At 42.3% G+C, this 21,084-nt stretch overlaps 2 protein-coding genes across 5 annotated transcripts; both read right to left on the minus strand.

The window, feature by feature from the left end:
- Positions 1-122: 122 nt before the first annotated feature.
- Positions 123-3,399, minus strand: myoz1a (myozenin 1a). Of its 2 annotated transcripts, none has more exons than XM_052081213.1 (6): positions 3,192-3,399; positions 1,926-2,012; positions 1,657-1,844; positions 1,320-1,575; positions 953-1,115; positions 123-556 (listed from the first exon to the last, which is right to left on the minus strand). In XM_052081213.1, the coding sequence occupies exons 2-6, from the start codon at positions 2,008-2,010 to the stop codon at positions 322-324; spliced, it is 927 nt and encodes a 308-aa protein (XP_051937173.1). In that variant the 5' UTR covers positions 2,011-2,012; positions 3,192-3,399; the 3' UTR covers positions 123-321. The 2 variants fall into 2 exon arrangements, with proteins under 2 accessions (XP_051937173.1, XP_051937174.1); XM_052081214.1 differs by having other exon boundaries at positions 1,356-1,575; positions 3,192-3,395.
- A 1,302-nt stretch (positions 3,400-4,701) lies between these two features.
- Positions 4,702-14,604, minus strand: synpo2la (synaptopodin 2-like a). Of its 3 annotated transcripts, none has more exons than XM_052081202.1 (5): positions 14,236-14,604; positions 10,633-10,784; positions 9,901-10,175; positions 9,475-9,669; positions 4,702-8,446 (listed from the first exon to the last, which is right to left on the minus strand). In XM_052081202.1, exons 1-5 carry the CDS (start codon positions 14,335-14,337, stop codon positions 5,841-5,843), a joined length of 3,330 nt encoding a protein of 1,109 aa, XP_051937162.1. In that variant the 5' UTR covers positions 14,338-14,604; the 3' UTR covers positions 4,702-5,840. The 3 variants fall into 3 exon arrangements, with proteins under 3 accessions (XP_051937162.1, XP_051937161.1, XP_051937160.1); XM_052081201.1 differs by having other exon boundaries at positions 9,475-9,672; XM_052081200.1 differs by having other exon boundaries at positions 9,475-10,175.
- Between the last annotated feature and the right edge of the window lie 6,480 nt (positions 14,605-21,084).

Below are 21,084 nucleotides of genomic sequence, written 5' to 3' on the forward strand. Positions count from 1 at the left end.
TTCACTTTGATGAGCCTATGATGAGGTCATATGAACCAAAACACAAACTGGTGCTTCTTTCTAACAACCATTGTTGGCATGCAGACACAATTGATATGTGATGAAGTGAGTCTATCCCTTCATATGTTGTCCAAAATATTGCCATTGTTTATTCTCTCGAGACCATAGATGTTTTGTTCTTTTGCCTCTCCGAGCATGAACATTACCGCATCACAAAAAGCAACAGTTGTAAGCTTATCTAGCGTGACTGTGCATGCCAGCGTGTATTAGCATGTTAGGTTTTTGTCTGCGTGCGCTTAGTGGGTGACAGTAACCGCTTCTTCAGAGCTCCTCGGTCTCGCCGTCATAGGGCACGCCGTCCAGCTCCACATGGATGCTACAGGGCTCGCTGCTGCCCATCCAGCCTATGGGCGTGCGGTTAAAGGAAGGTCGCAGCTTCAGGTCGTGCCCGTACTCCAGCGTGGGCAAAACTACCACTTTGTTCTTCTGGGTGTCGGGCATTTGGAATTTCATGAACTGTAGGGCCTTTTCAAATCCGCCATAGGGCATGGCAGTCCTGTCATCGGGAGGTGAGTGTCAGTTTTATTCACAGAAAAACACATGATAACATGCTTGTTAAAGCTGTCAAAATCCCGCTTTGCTGGGTTCTGCATAATAGACATTGGCAGCCAAATGAGCTGTCTATGGCTCTAATTCTCCAATTTTATCGGTTATCTCCATGGGAAAGAAGTTAAAGTTGTTGGTGAACAGAACAACGAAAAAAGAGAGCTTGGTCAAAGAACAGAACCCTCAGGTACTCCACAAATTAACATAGCTCTTTTTTTACAGCAATTTGGATAAAACACTCTCTTTCCTGAATAAAATAATTTGGGTGTCATTTTAGCCAAACATCACGCTCAACAGATGTAATATTATTATGATTTCTTTTTTTTTTTTAAATGTACATGAATACCTGTTGAAGCATTTGTACTTGCGCAGTTCAATATGATGGACAGGGCCGGGCATGAACCCTTTCAAGGTGGCGAGCAAACTTTCATCACCCTTCATGGCCTTCTCCCATGGTGATATGTAGGTTTTCGGGTGCGTCTTCTTCGATGCATCATCTTTTCCACCATCTATGAACAAAAAGGAAAAAAACTGGAAAGTCTGCAGCAGTTTTCTCGAGGGCGGTCGCGGGATGGACTAATGTGTGCGTATAGTGGTACATTGGCCTTGAAGGGACCAAAGACTCTTGAAAAAACACTCCTTCATAGAGCTTGTAACAAATCGGTGCGATTTCAGCAATCCTTCCTGCCAATCTTTTTGTGTGGATACCTCACCCGACCCTCCATGTAATCCATCTTTCCCATGCTGACCTCCGCCTTGTCCCCCCGCACTTCCTCCGACTCTTCCTGCTCCTCCAGCTTCTCCGCCCTTGCTCCCAGGCTTTGGTTGGGTCATGGAGGCCCTTCCCCCATACATCATCCCTCCATAATGCTGTTGACTGGTATCCTTGCTGAGGAGATACCCGCCCAGATGTATTGTCTGGCTGCCCATCTGACCGCCTTCTGTCGGGACAAATTTTTGCAACTCGTCCTAAAAGGAAGCCAGATCAAACGAAACACTATTATGTGCTGATTAAACCCTTTGCACGTCGGACCATTTGCTGTAGGCTACCATGGAGTCGCCATAGAAGATGTCGGGGTTGTTCTCGTAGATGAACTTGTCCACCCGCTGCTGCCTCATCTTGAACATCTTGGAGCCTTTGTTCTTGAGTAGTGACAACTCCTCCAGCATGATGTCCCTTGGCGTGCCAATCTTTCTTCCCAAGTCAAACTCGGATATCTTCACCACGGGCTCGTACTCTACAGAAGTTCATTCATCACATTAAATCATCAACTTGATGTGAAAGTGGTCTTGTCAAGTTTGGTCATTCGTAGACTTACCATCCTGAGAGATATTTGATATGTCAACGATGACTTTGGTGGGCTTTCTCCTCTTGATTATTGGGGTGGGTGTTCTTGCAGGCATGGCTGTAGGGGTGACAAGTGAGAGCAATGTTTATTTGGACAGTCGGGGAAACCAAAGAATCACTTAATGTTGGTATCACCAACATTTTTTTTTTCTCTTCTTCTTTCTACATACATTCTTGCTGCTGGAGGCTGTAAATTTCCCCATTGTGGGACAAATAAAGGATATCTTATCTTATCTTATCTTATCTTACCATCTGGATTCGATGAGCTTTGTCAGAGTTTTGACTTGGATGGTGTTAATGTGTCTTATGATCCACCACATGCAATGATCAAAGCTCATGTTTGTTTGAGCTGATTACTGTCCTGTACCTATAGTTCAAAAATTGTTACAGATAGGACAAAATCCCTTAGACAAGTTGGTTTTTGAAGGACCCCTGCAAATAACAGTTGCCACGAATTTTTCGAATGCAGTACAGTGGAACCTCCAAAGTTGAATTGTCAACTATTGGTGAGATCAAAATATTCCTCCCTGAATGTTCCAGTTATTTATAGCTTGTTTTTGTTTGGGTTGTTACCCCCGGCCCCTATTTTTTTTCCTTTCTTGTTAGATGGCCATAAGCACCTCCAGTTCTCAAACATGTAGAGTAGCCCTCTCATTAAAAGGAAAAACATCACATTGCGTGACTGTAATACAACCCACAAGGCTATTTTTAATGTAGCCATCCCTAGCCAAGGCATTGAGCGACGATAAAGGTGTCATTTGACCATCGACGAGTCTGATACAATCCGTCAGCACACAAAAACTCACCCGCAATAATCTTTATTTTCAATACCTTACGGAACACAAATACGACTCAATCTAGCGTTCGTGAAATGCATTTGTGGGTATAGTTTGAGATTCTTAAAGATGATTAAGTGCAGCTTCTCAGGTTTAACACCCTCCTTTTCTGGGTTTGGTGACGGCATATTACATCTATGCGGTGCCCAGAGTGGGAGGGCCAATTCACTGGCCCATTCCTTTGGTCTTTTGAAGATGCAAGCAGATCATCCAAGTGGCACTAGATTAATCAAATAAAAAAAATCATTCAAAGGCCTTCTCAGTAAAAGTTTTGCAGCACTGCAAAAATGAATAATTGTCACTATTTCCTAATTCCTCCAGAAAGGATCATTCCACACACCTCTACCTCTAGTAACTGTTTTGCAGATTTTAATCAAAGCTGTCAGTGGACTAAAACTCACCTGTGTGTTGTTGTTGTTGTTTTTTAATAATCCAGAGAAGTAAGAGACCCAAGATCCCGAATTGACAGATTCCCCAAAAGCGTACCGTCTAGTGAATCCCGGTTCAGGGGTCAGCACGACACCCACCCTACACTCAAATGGCAGGTCGTCTCTTCCAGGCTGTGGCTCCGGGTGGCAGCGGTGTGGTGGAGGTGGATTTTGAGGAGTATGAATAGGGATGCAGGAGTTGCTAAGGCATGGAGGGGCGGGTGGGATTTAGGGGTCAGTCATTTGGCCAGCTTAAAGTGCTGATGGGGATATTAAGGGAACAAAATGATTCTCCCAGATGGTTGTGGAGCGTATATTTAGCAACAGGAACGCAGGGAAGCCTCATCAGTTACAAGATAACCCTCAAGAGACCACAAGGGTGTCTTTAGGCTGCACACAGCGTGAGAGGAAAGTGGGGGCAAGTGCAAATTCACACATGTACACTGTGCAGGTGTGAGGTTAAGCATATGTGTATTGAAGTGACTCCGGGGCTGTTTGTGTAACAAAGTGACGGTCAGACACACTACACCTGACATGTCTATCGACCAGGAGTGGGCAACGTATCGCCTGTTCCATTCTTTAATCGAACGCAAACATTTACATGATTAAGAGCCCTGCAATTAAATTTAATTAAATTTATTTATTTGTGAATTTAATTGTATCTCAAACCTTGAGACTGGAAGTATCCTTCCGTATATGCCCCATACTACACACTGCAATACTCAAGCGCCACCAAGTGACCCCCCAAGAAAATGCAGTTGCTTTTTCCAGCACCACCCAGTCATAGAAAAAACTGAAAATCACAGATATTCTTCAGTTACAGCCAAGCTATGAAGAGAGACCGGTAGTCAAAATTAACGCATGACTGAATGAGGACATGTTACTCTGTCATGAAAATGTAACTCCTTTAGGTGGATAAGCAATATTGTTTCTTGATTATTTGTGTTATTCCTTGTATTATTTATACCCCATTTTCTAACTTACCTTAATTTGAATTAAAAATGTATTGCGGTCGCAGCTATGAGTGTATTATACTAAAATACAGTATTGTAATATGGTTGCATGAACTATGGATAGACCGATTACTGTATTGGCACCGATATTTGGCATGATGATAATTATTGGCATTTGCGTTTTTTTTTAAATCTCCCAGCCGATAAGAGAACATATTATTCAGATGAGATCGAGAAATAAGAACTTGAACATGTTACAAGTTAAAAAAGCTGTCTGCTAAACATACTGAGTGGCATTTAAATGAAGTTTTGGTGTTTATATTCAATTTTTTTACATATATTTGTAATTTCCCAATTGCGGGACAAATAAAGGATATCTTAAATATTTTACTTTTTGTTGCAAATATTGGCTCCAACTATCGGTCATCAGCCTCCTTGACTATGAATCGGTATCGGCCTGGAAAACATATCTGTCTATCTCTGTAATGAACAAGTGGGGGCAGTATGAAACCAGAAAAGTCAGACAAGTAGTGCTTTTCAGATCTAATTTTATTCATTTCATTTTATTGGAAATATAAACATCTCCACACATTTCAATATCCAGACACATTTGTAATTTTTGCCCTTTACACCGTTATATCCCCAAATGCCATTTTGCAGCCTAAACATCATCCATACTGTAGAAAATAGCCCAAGTATAACTTCTAATCCAACCCCATCTTCTTCAAGCATTATTTTTAAAGGAAAAACACATCTCAGTGCGTCGACCTTTTGCCATCTTGCCCATCGAATCTCTATCCTGATCCTTCCTAATCACCCTTTATTAACATCTTCAGGCTGTGGGTGCTCATGACTTAAACAATTTAATTTAAAATCTTACATACCAACAAAAATAGGATTAAATTCTTCATGTGTATAATTTAATCGCTAACCACATTCAGTTGTCTGTCCTATTATTATCCTACTGATCATTTCCACCTCTCCACAGCCTCTCTTGTGTCATAAAATCCTATTATTAATGCTCTCAGTAAGTCATCCCTTCTCTTGCACAACTTTATATATAATCAACAAAATACACAATTGTTCATCTGTGTTATTTAATTAAATAAAAGGTATTAGTTGCATATGTTTGCAAAGACCACACTTATCAGCTGTGCCATTTTTTTATTAAGAAGCTGTACATGGCTAATACACTGTAACGTCAAGTAAGTGCACATTGTTAACTGGGGCTATGAGTGGAATTAATACCAGAGTGCCACAAGAGTAATCAATAATGTATAATGACCTCATAGGCGTTTTAAAAAATTAAATTGCATTTGAAATCTAGAATGTGTTTGTATTAAGTCTATGGTTTGCTTTATGATGTACTGAGTGTTAGTACAGTAAATAATCTACCGTAAATTAATGTGAGTGATCAGCAACAGTAAAAGGATGAACATGTTTATGTCTAAAATCTTGAACATATACTGTAGCTTAATATGGTATTGTGTCTAGAGTTGCTTGTTCATGTCGGGGGGAAGACATCCCTTTCCAAAACCAAGTAACCATAAATATATTAAAATATGACGTGATGTTTGCCTAATTCCTTGGGAAAACAAACAAACCAACACTAGCAGCAAATGTAATTACAAGGACAAGTTAATGAACAGCACACCAGATTTCCAATTGTTTAAATTGCTCCAGGTCTCCACACATGAGCCTGAACACCCCCCTTGTTGGCAACAAAACGCGGCTTGGGTGCCTGAACTGGGTTGGACTTGAGAGGGGGCAATGAAGAAAGAATACTTAGTTCAGGAGCACTTTGGAACTGCTTGGCTGCCTGTAGTCCGGTGTTGTAAGACACCGGAATGCAATGTGCTGCTACACCAGACACAAGGTTCGGTGGAGGCATGGCAGATAATTTGGGAAGACTGGGCAAGCCACCTATTTGGGAAGAAAGTGAAACTGACTCTCTGAATGGGGCTCGTGCCAACTTGACGTCTGAGGTTGGATCAGTCAGACTAGGCGGTGGAGTGGTCATATCAGAGTCATCTATACGCTCTCCGAGGGTGGTGGCTGAACGAGGTGCAAGAACCTTTGGGATCAGTGTGGGAGCAGACATAGGTGTTGGTGTTGAGAATCTCTTGATCTCATAGGCACGAGCAGTTTTTACGGGTATCTGCTTCGGTGAGGTTAATGAGCTGCCCACCATTGCCGTATGGTGTCCTTGCCTCTTGTCGTGGTGAGAAGGGCTGGCTGAGAGATTAGCAGCACTTCCACTGTAGTTAAACATGGCAGAGTTGAGCTGGTAGGGCTGCCTTCTCATGAAATCCAGAGCTTGGATACCTTCTCGCTGTGAGCCACCTTGACTCTTATTACCTGGCTTGCTCATGTTCCTCTGAGGCCCTGTGGGGATAGAAGGAGCTAGGAGTGGGTTATACCCAATGGGTGGAGGGGCACGCACATTGGAGGAGTATTTCCATTGAGAGAAACCTGAGGGGATGGAGGAGGTGTGGAGGGGTTGTGCTGTGCCATGCAAGGGCACTTCGTCTTGGTAGTGGGTCGGTGGAGGGGCATCCACTACATACATACCCATGCGGTTCTGTCTGCGGACAAAGAGCTGAGCCCCCTTACCCCCTGCTTGAATGATCTGTGGGGCCTCCTGCAGAACCCGAGGCTTTGGTGCTACCGGGGGCGGCATCTTCCCTATGCCGATCGCTGTACTGCTTGCCTCCTGCGCAGCATCATAAAAATCTTCATAGAATGGGTGACTATGCTTGGGATTTGTGGCCCTCTCATCAAAATTATGCACCATTGATAACAGCTCAGGATTTGGTGAATTCCTCTTGACTTCTGGTACATTGAACATAGGTTTCGGTTTTCCACCACGGCGTCGAGACTCAAGTAAGATTCCTGTACGACCTCCTTGACCAGAAACAGGGGTTGGAGCTATCGCTTCTGGCTCAGAGACCATGGACACGGTTGCTAAAGGTGTTATGGGAATTTGAATTGGGCATGGAGGAGGAGCTACTGGCACACCTGGGGGGCAAAGTGCAACTTGTTGAATTGAACCAGGAATTTGAGATATTGGAGGAATAGGAGCTGAAGCCTTGAACTGTGGTGTAGCTGACAATATGTGCTGTGGTGGACCTGATACCACATGTGGTGAAGCTGAAACTATGATCTGTGATGGAGCAGAAAACATGGGCTGTGGTGGAACTGGAGGCACATTTACATATTGAACTGGATAAGCAGCAGTCGTCTGTTGCACTGTGTGTGACGGCTCTACAAAAAAGGAACTGGTCGAAGGGTTTAGGATGGCAGAAGCCCCGGCTGTGTGAGTTACAGGAGCAGAAGCTTTAGAGGAGCTTGCAGGACCTGGGGACAGCTGTAACATCACTGATGTAGCATTAATAGCCTGCTCTGGGATGGTGGAAAATGGTGGTGGAACAGCAGCTGCTGAGGTAAGTCGCTGGTTTGTCTTTGTGGCAGATGGCTTGAATGCTACCGGAGCTGTTGCAGCCCGGATTGTAATGAAGCCAGGTGTGAAAGGACGTGCAGTTCTATTGAGAACATTACTGGCAGGTGCTTCTGGTATGAATGTTTCAGCTAGTGGTGTATTGCCAGTGATCATATCCACAGAGTCGATGGCTGGCCTGGGTCCCCCTTGCATACCCATTTTAGCTGTTCCACCTGTGGCCTGGGATAGATCTCCATTAGACATGTTAAAGCTTGGTTGCACTTGGTATACATCTTGCTGCATGGGTGTATACCCTTGACTGTCTGGATAAAACATCTGTGCTTGCTCATTTATAGCCTGTTGGGCTGCCTGAGACTGTACCACCTCTGCCTTTTTGGCATGCTCAGCAGCCCTCTTCCTCTGCTGTTCAAACAGCTGGGCACCTTTCCCTGTGGTGGCATCCAAGCCCAGACTTGGAACATCCTCTTCCCCATCCCCACGACCTTCGACACCCGCAGTTGCCCTTTTCTCAAGCATATCCAAGTAGTCACTATCCCAAGTTGGATCTGGAGCAGCCGAAAAGCCCTCTTCCTCAAATTCTGACTCGCTACCAGGTAACATCTCGTCTTCGTCTTGCGAGTCCAGACACTGATCCTCATCCACACTGCCAAAGCTCGTGAGGGTATACTTCTTGGAGCGCTGCCGCCTTTTCTTGAACATCAACACCCCTTTGGAGTGAGGATTAGGAGCGTCCGTCAGTAGCGATGCAATTGTTCTACACTTGCTTCTGGCTTCCTTTACATTCTTGTCCTGTGGCGTATCTCCTCGGTTAAGCTCTGTAGAATGGAATATTCACAGCTATTAGTCATGATTGTTTTTGATTGCACAAAATAAACACACTATCTAAATATACACTGGACACATATTACAGTTTTAAGATTTGATGACAACAATATTTGTTAATACTGTATATGCAGCAGTAAAGGTCAGACATCTCTGAATTCTTTCTGAGGTCATCATATAAACCCATCTTGAATGGCAGGGCTTAACAGCCATCAATCACTTCATCTTCTGCCGCAGTAGCACTCCTGGAAAAAATTCCAGGCAAGCCTTAAGCTTCTCACATTAGCTGGATTGAAGGGTAAATCTGTGAGTTAGTTAATATATGTGCAAAGTTGCTGTGTAGGAGGTGAATGGAGGTAAGACAACATGCCCTAACTGCACTTTACTTCTAGGTACGACATGAGCCCTTGAGGTATTTCCGTGTTGTACTTTATTTGATACCAGGGTCTGACATCAATCAAACTGAAATTTTTAATTTTGAAAATATTTAACGTGCGTGGGGAAAGCAGATGACTCTTGAGTCATGACTCTATGCATTTTGATGTGCAAGGGCAGTGAATAAAAACATGTCCTACCTGATGTTTGGGGGGGGGGGGGGTTGTATAAAAGGGAGTTCCCCAGATGACAACTATTTTCCCAAGTTAGTCTTTTTTTTATTACACCACCATTCGACAGCAGTCCTTCTTCTGGTCCCTTTGGAAACACTTGAGAAAGGTCTTTATTTTTTTAGCTCACGTATGATCACCTGATATTTCTGGCACTGCAGACTTGTTTTTAGTTTGTTGGTGGTACAGAATCCAATGTGTGTATTTTTCAAAACTGTTTATAGTCTGTTTTTTTTTAAAGTGTGGGGTCTGTAACAGTAACAATCTTTTAGGACTTGAAAAATCCTTATGTATCTACTAGAGAACTGGACCTAAGACTGCTCACTGAACTTTGTGCAGAAAACTGATGGTTAAGAAATGGAAACGCTCTGCTCAGTGGTATACCAATGAGAATATTTATAGACAACTGAACTTACTGGCTTGCTTGGCCTTTTCCATGTAGGTTGTTGTAAGTTCCTCGTCGACGGGGTTATTCACAGGGCCCACCATGGGCACGAGCTGGTTGCGAGAGCGCAGCATCAGTGCCTCCTTTGCCCTCTCGGGGGATACCAGCGGCACGTTGGGAAGCTCCAGGAAGTTCTCATGCTCTCCATCCCGTGGCCCCTGGTCGTCTGCTGACGAGATGATGGAAGATGTCTCAGTTGATGTCTGGGAGGACCACAATCCTGGAGCAGGGGGCTGGTAAATTACTTCCCTTCGTGCAACCCCAGGCAGCCCCCCAGTTTCGCCTCCCCCATGTCCTTCTGACAAATTTGGGTAAGGCTGTGCATCTGGGGCGCTGTCATAGCCACTCATCTCCGAAGTCTCCCCACCCTCAGGAGAGGTCCGTCCCATTGGTTTACCCGTGTTGGAATTGGGGCTGCGTCGTTTCTGACGTCGCTGCCTCTCGTAGCCCGCCACGTCTGCGTCGCTATCAGTCTCGCCATAGTAGGCCTCACTACCGGGTGGTGAAGTCAAGCCGCTGGTTAGGGAAGATCGGCTACGGTGCACCTCTCGAACAGGTGCTTGGTGAAGGTTTGTGGGTGACAGGGTCTGCAGGGAAGCACGGTACTCCTTGTCGATGCGAGGAGAAGGGGCACGAGTCACAAGCACCACAGACTGAAACCCAGCAGGTACTCTGCAAGTTGGAAGATTTAGACTTTGTTTTATCATTTGAAACACCATCATTTTGGGTACTCAAGTCAGTTTTGATATGCCAGTTTTAGAACATAGTTGGCAGAAATTTACAAAAGACTAGACTTGAAAGACTTTACATTCATGAGACTTGACTTAGAATTGAATTACAAGACTTGAATGCCTGAAAATCTTATTTTCAAAATTGCAGACGTGTTTTATTTTTGAAAGAAACAATTTTTTTGTGTAATGTACGTGAACCTGTCAACTATCAGTCAACTACTTTATGGTACAATGTACAGAGGCCACATCATGAAGCAAGTATGGATGGTGCTCCGAAAAATATTACATTTAGCTTCAACAATTGTTTGTTGATGATTGCAGGAAAGACAACTGTATGTGACATTCTCCCACCACTGCTTCTTATAATAGTTGAACTAACATAATCCTTTTGTTCTCACCTTTTAACACGGATGTGTAATATCCCCTTGGAAGCGTCTATGAGAATCATAGCCTGGGCATGGGATAACTCATCACATGGCTGGTCATTGATGGACACCAGCTCATCAGTCTCCTTCAAACCAGCTCTGCATGCCTTGCTACGTTTGCGAACCTACATTGGAACAGATAGGAAGAAATGCAGTCACCCAAAACAATGAAAGGAGTCTCTTGTGTCTAGGAATGCAAGTGAGCGTTTGTGGCATCTTAATTCCAAGAAACTGTCAACGTGAGTTGTTAGTTGAATGTTGTGCTTGTCTGCCTACGTACTGACAGGTGCCGTTGTGACAAGCAAACTATTGTTTCGCCAGCTTCACAACTCAGTGGTTAGGCGTACATGACAATGGTTGTCGTGTATCTGCAGTAGGCCTATTCCCTGACAGCATTGTCTTGCTGTGAACATATTCCACATGTTGCCGCTCAAGTGGGACACTCATACACTTTGCTATTTGTGCCCGAAGTTTGTCAGGACCGTGGCAGTGTGCCTCTCCAAAAGTGTCTCGGGTCCAATACAATCCATGTCAGTGAGCCCCATTATGAACAAAAGTCTTAACCTTCAAGTTTTAAGCAAGTTTGAAGTTACTGTGGCATAAACGAAGCAAGTAAAGACAAGTCGCCGTTAAATTTCAAGAAGGTGGAGTTATGTCATTGCTCGGGTTCTGCAACTCATAAGTCAAGTCATACAATCTTGCTTAGCCACCAAAAATATTGCCGCTGTCCTTTGAAAAACATGTATATCCATTTGAGGCATTTTATTTGGTTTTTTTTTTATGTTAATGGGGTATGCGCGTTTCCTTGAATATAAATGCAGTAGTCTTTTGAGCGCCCATAATGAGGTGACTCTGCATCATAGCATTATTGGAACGTGTCAGTTTTTATAGGTAAAAAAAGGTATTTATAAGTCAGCGCCAAAAACACATTTGAGGCGATCCGATTAAAATTCATTGTTGACCAGTATTATGTATTCAAACCAAGTCAGTGCAGTGTCGCTAGCACAGGACACAGTATTGACTGTGTATACCTTTCGACTTAAAAAAAGAATCGCCTGAGTCAACTTAATTAGTTTTCTCCTCAGCTATTCTAGTTGATACGTAAGGCAATCGCACATCCTCATTTAGCAAGGCCTTTTTCAAAGTGGCCTGCTTCTGGTGCAGAATATCAGTGATTCATTCAGTCACCTTGCGGTCAAAACGCGTAACAGTTCTTGATACCCTTACAAGCCCACAAACACATGCATACACGGACGGGAGCGCGCCGCTGGTACAGAAATACACGCTCACTCATAAATAAACACTCAAGCGCGCACAGGCACCGGTCCACAGGCGCGAACTCAGCGCTCCCAAAACTCCAAAGTGTCATAGCTCTTCCACCTGTTGGTGTCTATGACGTCCGACATGGCCATGGCTCCCCTGCTCTCAGGGGTGAACGAGCACGCAGATTTTGGAATGGGAGCAGCTGTCCTTTGCCGTAAAGGTGATTTGGCGTCCCTGTCCTTGGGTATAAACACTACAACTAAGTCATCTAGATAAAAGACGTAGGTTGTAGGAGTGCATCTCTGAGCTATGGCTACCAAGATTAGTCGACTAGTCACGACTACGTTATCAGCAAATTTCATGACCACACATGTTGTGAGTATGGACACCAGAATTTAAAGTACCGGTGAATTTGTTTCCCTGAAATACCTCAGATTGTCTCAACTTGGGCCAGCCACCCATCCCCAAAACAGAATTTGCTCTCCTTTTTTCACCACGTCTTCACAATCAGGCTCATGATCAGGACTTGTCTCCCTGGGGACACTGACTTCGTCAGGAGCATATTAGCACTGAAAATTCTCTTCTTTGCCGTTGTTCATTGCTTACAAGCGTTTTGTGTAACCTGTAGCTTCATTCAAGCACACTTCTGACACTCATTAGCCTGTCTTCTTCTTTAGTGTTTGTCTCCTTTTCTCTTCATTTGGAGTTGATGTGGGCTGGCAAACCACCTTATTTGTGCATTTTGGCAACTTTTCTGGTACCCCGTACTCTCATGTTCTCAAATTTTAGGGGCAAAGCGTGACCATTTCAGGGCAGTCTGGAGTGACAGTTTAAGATCAGTGGCCATTTTCTGTTTGAACCCTGGTAATTGCAGGATGCTCTTGATCAGTTATGTGTTGCTTTGGTCTCACGATGTCGGAGGATGAACAACACGATGAAGATGTCTATTTCAATACCAGCAGTTGTAATTCTAAGTTATGTGTCGCTTTGGTCTCACGATGTCAGAGGATGAGCAACACGATGAAGATGTCTATTTCAATATCAGCAGTTGTAATTCTTCTTTTTCTTCTTCTTCCTTACAGTTTTTCCCTATCCGGGGCTCACACATCTGGATGATACAAGTGATCTCCAATTACAAGGCTCTTTTCTTCGTAAGTTTTGGCATGGGATTTATGGATGGATATCCTTCCAGAACCCAACCTTACCTATTTACCCGGGCTTGGGACCAGCACTGATGTAGGCTGACTTGACCCCCTCCCTCCCAAAACCAGAGGCTAATGCTAATTCTAATTGAACCCAGATTTGGTCGAGTCATGAATCAAACAGTTTTGCTGTTATTTGGAATTTTGCTCTTCAGCTAGCTCCTTGTTTGTGAATATTAATTTGTGCAAACAAACAAAAAAAATACTAAACAGCTGCACATTCAAAAGTTTAGAGGAGGCAAGTATAAAGTGCACTTGTTTTATATGCACTAAACTGAAACACACACACACCCTGGCTCACCATGACCCACCACTTCTTGACCAAAATAGAAACCTGGTCGGTCAACACATAATAAAAATCATGTTCTCGTTGAATCATTTGTGGGCATAAAAGCCTTAATAGATGTCATTCAGCTCTTGTGACAGATGATGTCAGGGATCGAGTCCTGATAAACAATAACAAATGGTTGGCTTTTCTGTTTTGTTTGTGTGCCTTTTGTATACACTGTAGGTAAATGTTGCTTTGAAACTTAAAAAAATAATAGTCACATTTAAGGAGGCAGAAGACCACAATGGTTGCGATGACCTGGAATCATCACACCACACGGCACCGTAATCCTGACTTTAGTGCAGTGATGAAAGTGTTTCCATATAAATCTCAAATAACGGGACAGCTTGAACTCGAGCGGAATGATTATACTGCCAATGGCATGTCCACCCTATACAATGAAAACGCATTGACAGTTGGTAAGAGGTTCACCTGAATCTCAAACCACGACCTTAACCATTAAATGTGGACAAAGTCATTGATAAATACCCACCAAGGTCATGTGTTCCCTATTTTTTCTGCGGTTTGATTGACGAGGCTTAGTGGACGATGTGACCAGTGTTTTCATTAGAATTTGAAATTTAAATGGTTTATATATACTGTATTTGTTTAGCATGGGTGCATAGCTCATATTGTCATAGTCAGGCCCCAAATGAGTCTGGGAATGGAAGGTAGTATTATTATGACCCCTGAATAGTCCTACACAATTCTGATTTTCACTTGCAAATCCTAAAATATCAACTTTTGAAAATGACAACTGTCCTACCGAGTGCTCCATCTTACCTTCGCCACCTGAAGTGGTTTTTGGTTGTCCACGCCACCCTGCAGACGGAAGCCCCACGGTGCTCCACCGGACAGTGTAATCAAAACTTCCTCTGCGACCATTCTGATGTTCTCTTTTTGACCTGGCTTTTTAACGTATCTTCTTTTTCCTGGATATTACCCCGTTGTTTCAGTTTTTTCTTTGCTTGGATGGGGGCCCTCAATGCCTTGGCCCCATGGTGAGCAGTAAGGGCCCCCCTCAAACACTCCAATCTACGCTTTGTCTATCACGCTGTCCTGGCTCTGACGTTTTTCTAAGTCCAGCCCAGAGGACGACACTCATACCTGAACATACATGCACACAAACATTCACACACAGTGAGGTGCACACCACCCCGACCGCACTGGCTAAGGGTATGTTGGGAGGGAGGTCCGCTTACACCGAGGAATGCCTTTCCCCAAATGAGCGAGGGGACGGCTCGAGCGCAACACTTGTCCTGTCGCTCAGACCTGCAGTATGCCACTGAGCTGCTGATAGCCCCTCCGAAAATAGCTCACCACTACCGCTGCTGTGCCACCAGATCTTCTTGCGGACGGAGAAACAATTATTTACACAAGTTAGCCACGTGAAATACGGAAAAACTTAAGTATGAGGAATGCATTTGTGTGATTCGGGGGGATTTAAAAAAAAAGCATAGAGGGTTACTTCAAATAGTTTATTTCAACAATAAAATGTTAAATTCAGTAAAATAACTTTAACTTCAGAATGCAAATAAAATGGTTGCTTTAAATTTAATTATACTTTACGCTCATTTTAACATTTTATGGACTGTAATTTATTCATTTTAATTTGATTACATTTTTTTATGTTTTGAATTTTTTTATTATCACTACAAATAATCAATCCGTTAATTATTCAATTACAGAGTAGATAAAAAAATAAAGAAATTTGAACCAGAATTTTGTGGTGAAAAAAATTTCAAAATGAATAGTACAACAAATATGACAAGATGCTTGATATTCTAAATCTCGTTGTATCGATGAAAGTCCTGCTAAAGTGAAAATAATTGTCTCGTAAATCTGACATACCACAGAGATGAGTGGTTTGAACAGCACTGGCAAATTTTAATGATTGAAAGAAAAAAGTGCTGTCAATAAAACAAGACTTCAAAATTATTAAGCCTTTGGTGGCTAGAACAAATCACGGCGGGCCATCACGATGGTTTTCATGCGCTAGGGACCAGCTAGTTTGCACACTAGCCGACTTGAGGCTAGTCCGCTAGTAACTCGTTGTTGTGCCTGATAACCACTGATGCCAACAAATGCGCTCAAGTTCCGTCCGGTGGGGGAGAGGGGACGCACGCTGGGCACAGAAGTGAATCATTGGGCTAGTGTTTTTAGCTCCGCCAACTGAAAAATCAACAAAACTGAAATGAATACAACATAGTTGTCAGTCTTTGCATGGATTTCAGCAATTATGTTTCAACCTAAATAAAACCTTGAATCATATGTGGCCCGTGGGTCATACGTTGCTCATCCTGACTTAAATATTTCAGGCCCACCTGTACTATATCTTCGACCATCACCTGTTTATTATACGGGATGAGTTAGTTGGTTGATTGATGTGAGGCTGCTGTGGCATCCAGTCAACTCCTCAGGAAAAGAAGACACTCAAGGCTGTCATCATTGGGCTTTTGGGATAAATGGAGGATTGAGTAGCCAGCATAGCTTCACTGAAATGTGTCTCCAATTGAACTACTGAGTGAAATACTGTACAGAGGGACGATACTCATTTCTATGATACACAAATGTTAAGTGTTCCCCTTCCCATTCTTGGTATGAGACTTGTGAATTCACCTATTGGCATTTTTTATTGTCTGAACTTATCCATTTTTTGCTGATCACCTATTTGCTATTATGTGCCATTTCTGAAATGCCCTCAGGTCCAACGAAATGGCACCAAATCCCTTCGTTGAAGAAAATTAGTCCCGCGACAACATTTAGCAGATCATAACATATTGTCACTCCATTAAAAGCATGTACATGTAAATTAAGTGAGTTTTTTTCCATTTCCAATTAAAACCACAAGAAAAAATATTTGTTGTTTCTAATATAAGAATGAAAAATTATAATGTTTGGAAATGTGTGCGTTTCACACAAATTGGAGATATTTGTCATCAAAAATAAATAAGTAGATGCATAAAAAAAGAATGCTCCACCAAATGTTGATCGTTTTTGTTGGTTTTAATTGAAATATTAGTTCTTTGTTTCAGTCAAAACAAAGCAAACAGGTTGTTTATTGTATAAAATGTTTTATGTAAAAAAAATTAAAACATATACAGATAATGTTTGGTGATACTTTTCACATATTCATTAAAAACATTGAGATTTATTTGAAAAATTAATCAAATGTACTTGAGCGCTTGTGTCAAAATTTGGAGATACAGGTCAAGTACCAAAAACAATTTTTGGAGTAGATAGTTGATCATGAAATTATGGAGATACATGTTTTCTTGCATAAAAATAAAAACATAATTTGGAAATGGATGTAATGGAAGAAAACCCAATATGATTTTCTTTTGGCTTCGCATGTCATCTCCAATTTTTGTGATTGTATTTTTTTCATTTTACTCAAACCACAAAGAAAACACATTTCTTTCTTTTTTTTTGCATAGAACTGAGACTTTATCACATTTGGAGATACATTTTGTTTTATTGGACATTTAGGACGTTTCCTACTTCGAAAAATTGAGTTGAATCAGAATCCATTGCATCTTTGGTATCCCGAGCAACAGAGAGTAGATGCATGTAAACATGGCTGCAAAATGATGCTGTATTTTCCTTTGGGGAACGGACTGGTCTTTAAAGTGTTTTTATTTATATAGTATAGGGTTGTATTCCTCTGCTATGTGGCTAATATGAACGCTGTACTGGAGGGAACCAATGATAGCTGTTCCCTTTGGCAGCTCTGCTCTGCAGCTGTCTCTGCATCTCAGGATAGCAGCTAAGATGGGCCCTCTGGATCAGACACTCGCAGGAAATGTCACCCCGTTTTCTCCACCGTGGTGTCAGATCTAACGAGTTAAAGCGTGGTCTCCTTTACACAGATTAAACGCACTCTGGTTTGTGTCAGGTCTGCAGTTACACCAGAATGGCGAGGGAGATGCATGTATTCGTCATCAACTGCTCGCAACATCAGTTGTGCCATTACTACCCTCTTTTGGTCAGTGGTGGTACTGTAATTATGTGTTTGGGGGGTGGAGGTTGCATTTTTTTTAACATAATGAACACCCTGAAACTTTCAGGGTGGGGTCACGTATGTGAAAGGGAATTAAAGAAAGGACGTGTCATCTTTACACTGCAAGAAATGTACTGTGAATTTTATTTCATAGAGGTTTTTCTCCTAAAAGCTATTTTTGGGTGCAGGGGGCATAATGAACAATATAAAGTACAATTTCATAATTTTCTAATGTGACATTACAAATTATCAGCACACCACCCAGAGGAACCACAAGCAAACGTGACAAAAGTAGTCACTCTTCATAGAAGACGTACACTTGTACTGTAACCATATATTTGCAATTCACTACTGAATACGCAGGAGCCCGCTATATTATGTTCGGCCCGTTTTCTAATTGATCACCGTTTTGAATGCATTGAATTAGTCGCGGGCGGCCCGGTGTTACAGTGATTCGCGCATCGACCTCACAGTGCAGAGGTACCTGGTTCAATTCCAGCTCTGGCCTCCCTGTGTGGAGTTTGCATGTTCTCCCTGGGCTTGTGTGTGTCTGTGTGTGTGTGTTAAGAAATGTTGTCGCCTTACTCCTTTTATTATTTTATTACCATGTAGTATTGCTAGCCTATTTTCATGATTCAGTAATCATAACAGTTTTAGTTTTGAATGAACACAATGCCTTAAGTACAAGTTGACCACAGTGTGGCGCCAAAGTCTCGCAGTTGGTTGTCAGTACTCATGCGGCTGATGTCCTCACGCGCACAACACTTCCAGTGAATTGAATTTTTTAGTGACATTTTTTTTACGGCTTTTTACAGAAAACAGCCAAGTCGGATTTTGAGGTTGGCCCCTCCAGTGTAGTACCATGGATGTCGTGAATATTTAAAACCATAAGTAGGCCAACTAATAGCATCTGTATCATAGTTTCATAGACACACGCAGACTATTATCATACACATGCATTTAATCTTTATCCTTTGTGAAAAATGGCTAATATTCCTGAACGTTTTCTTAGTGTGTCTCTGCATCACCAGAAGGAGCAGCACAGTGTCCACTGAAATAAAACATAAATGACATGTTTACTTTCTATTTAATAATGTCAGTTCTCTATGTTTTTGTGGACAATATGGAATGTTATTTTTCTTAACGCATTACAACTCGTATTAATTTTTTGCGAGGCTGTAGCAGATTCATGTAATTTCGTTCATTGGGGAATGATGAATTGAAATTCTAGCATTTTGCATTACAAGCGTGGTCGTGGAACAAATCTCGTCTTTGCAGGCACCGCTGTAAACACAATCTCATCAACAAACGGGTGAATGTTTTTGGCATTATTTCCTGTCAAAGCCACGCTTGTTTGGCACCAACAAAAGAGGGCAAACAAAGAGAATGAGAAGACTACAAAGGGGGATATCCTCCTTTTCAGTGTGTTTTGTCCTGTTAGCCACTGCACGCTAACATCCTGTTAACCAAACGGCTAGCGGCGAGCATTGTTGACTTCCCCGTCTTGGTGTGAGCGTGCAGTGGAAAGTTGGACATTTGATGATCTTCCTTAAAATGTCGACTGTGCAAAATCGCAGGGTGTTAATGTATGTTCAGCATCGAGTTTATTTGGCCTTTTTTGTGATGGTTGTCTGCAGCGTTACGCCTGCACAGCAATAAGGCGCCGGGCACGTGTCCAAGTGGCAGCATTGATGTGTAATCCAGCGCATAAGCGCGGAGATGACATTTTGTATACCTGGTTAGCCGCAGACAAAACACATCTGTGGTACGAGGCCAACTAGGACACCACACAAAAAGATGACCAAATGGGATGCAGGGTCGTATTTGCAGTGTTTGACCGAAAAACACAATAGACACAATTGAGCCCCGCCCCCACCACCTTTCATTTTCTTAAAAAATAAAATAAAATATATATGTATTTATTTATTTATAACAAAGACAGTGAACTACTACTTTGGTACCATCTAGGAGCCCAGGAACTATTCAAATTAAGAGAGCAGCTTCATTTCGTCAAGCCATAGTAATAAAATGCTTGCATCAATGAGTCTTATTGCAAAAATGATGACATCCGTAGCATTCACTCCCAAAGACGTTTTTAAACGTCTTTTCAGACTTGGTCCAGAATTGGCTGGTACTGAATGAGTTAATCATCCCTCCATGGTAATGTGAACTATATTGGGATTTCCACTATGTCTAATTTTGGAATCAACTTTTGCTTGATCATGCCTTCATATTTACATGCTCCAAAAGCAGCTAATAAGGAACTGGGATATTTATTTTTATTTTTGGGAGCTCCACAAGCGCCAAATCATGCCTGTCATTATTTATTCAAGGCAATGAGCTCTCTGGGAACATATGACAGATGTCGGCAAAAAGAAGAAGGAGCAGGAGAAGGAAAGCGCGGGGCACATTTGGTAAACATGGCGTGGTGGCTGCTAACCTCTATGAATGGCATCATTCATCTTCCGACACGATTACGCTGTGAGTAATCCCGTAAAGGCCAGGAATCAAAGGCATTCGGGAATACCACACGGGACATTGACATGACCACAGCGTGTAATCCACTCAATACACGTGCTGCGTGACAGCGTTTGGGTGCCACAGATTGTATGATGCAACAACAATATCAAAATCAATCACATTCTTGCATTTGATGATGCGAACAACTTCATTGAACAAGACTTGATGGAATGGACATTTATATCTGTAGACTGGTCCACTGAGTACTTGATTACATTATCAAGAGTCTTGTAATCTGTGTTGTTTTTAATTTAGCCACCCCACTCCCATGACATTATCCGAACATGAACAAGATGGTTCTAGGCTGTCAAAACATGTTGCCCTGTCAATTGCCAGGGCTGTAGCAAGACATTTGAAGGACAAAGGCAAACGGGGGGCCCCCCAGGTGTGATATTGGTTCGGCCACCATGTGAATATCTCATGTTTCTCACTGTGGTCCAAGGAATGCTTGCATGGAAAATTAGAGGGAACAATGCCTCTATATAAAATATCGGGGTGGCTTATCTGAATGTGGCCCAGCTCTGGTCATCTTTGTAAGAAAAAGGATTTGGTTTAGTTCATTACTGGTTTCCCAGTTGAACCAAAATAAATACACCACCAAATGACTGCGCATCTGAGAAAACTCCAGCTGTCTCGTAACCCGACTTGATAGTACTCTTATCCCCTAGGATTCTATTAAATTCTGACATTACTGTGAGTTTTTTTAGTGTAGGAATTCCATGTAGCGCAATCTTAGCCTAGCACACGCTTTATTATCTTAGCATAATTTAAGAGGCATGCACTAGCCCATGATCGGACGAAGATTGTTCCTTGACTTGAAAGTTGAAATTTGACCATGCTTGTCATAACTAAAATCCCTTTTATGAAGTCAAATCAACCTTCTCCGCTTAAGTGAAAGAGAACCCTGTTGATCCGTTCTCAACATGTTGTATTGTTTAGTTTAAAAAAACAACAACAGTTTTTTCCAACATTTTTGACTTCCCCTTAAATAGTATGTCAAAAATTAAACAACCTTTGCAACCTGCTTTTTTCCACTTCACTTTGACCGAAATTTATATTCATTACCGTTTCACCTTTTTTGCCACACATATTTTTTCGGACACACACATGCC

Source organism: Hippocampus zosterae, chromosome 11 (assembly GCF_025434085.1).
Source record: "Hippocampus zosterae strain Florida chromosome 11, ASM2543408v3, whole genome shotgun sequence".
Taxonomy (NCBI): domain Eukaryota; kingdom Metazoa; phylum Chordata; class Actinopteri; order Syngnathiformes; family Syngnathidae; genus Hippocampus; species Hippocampus zosterae.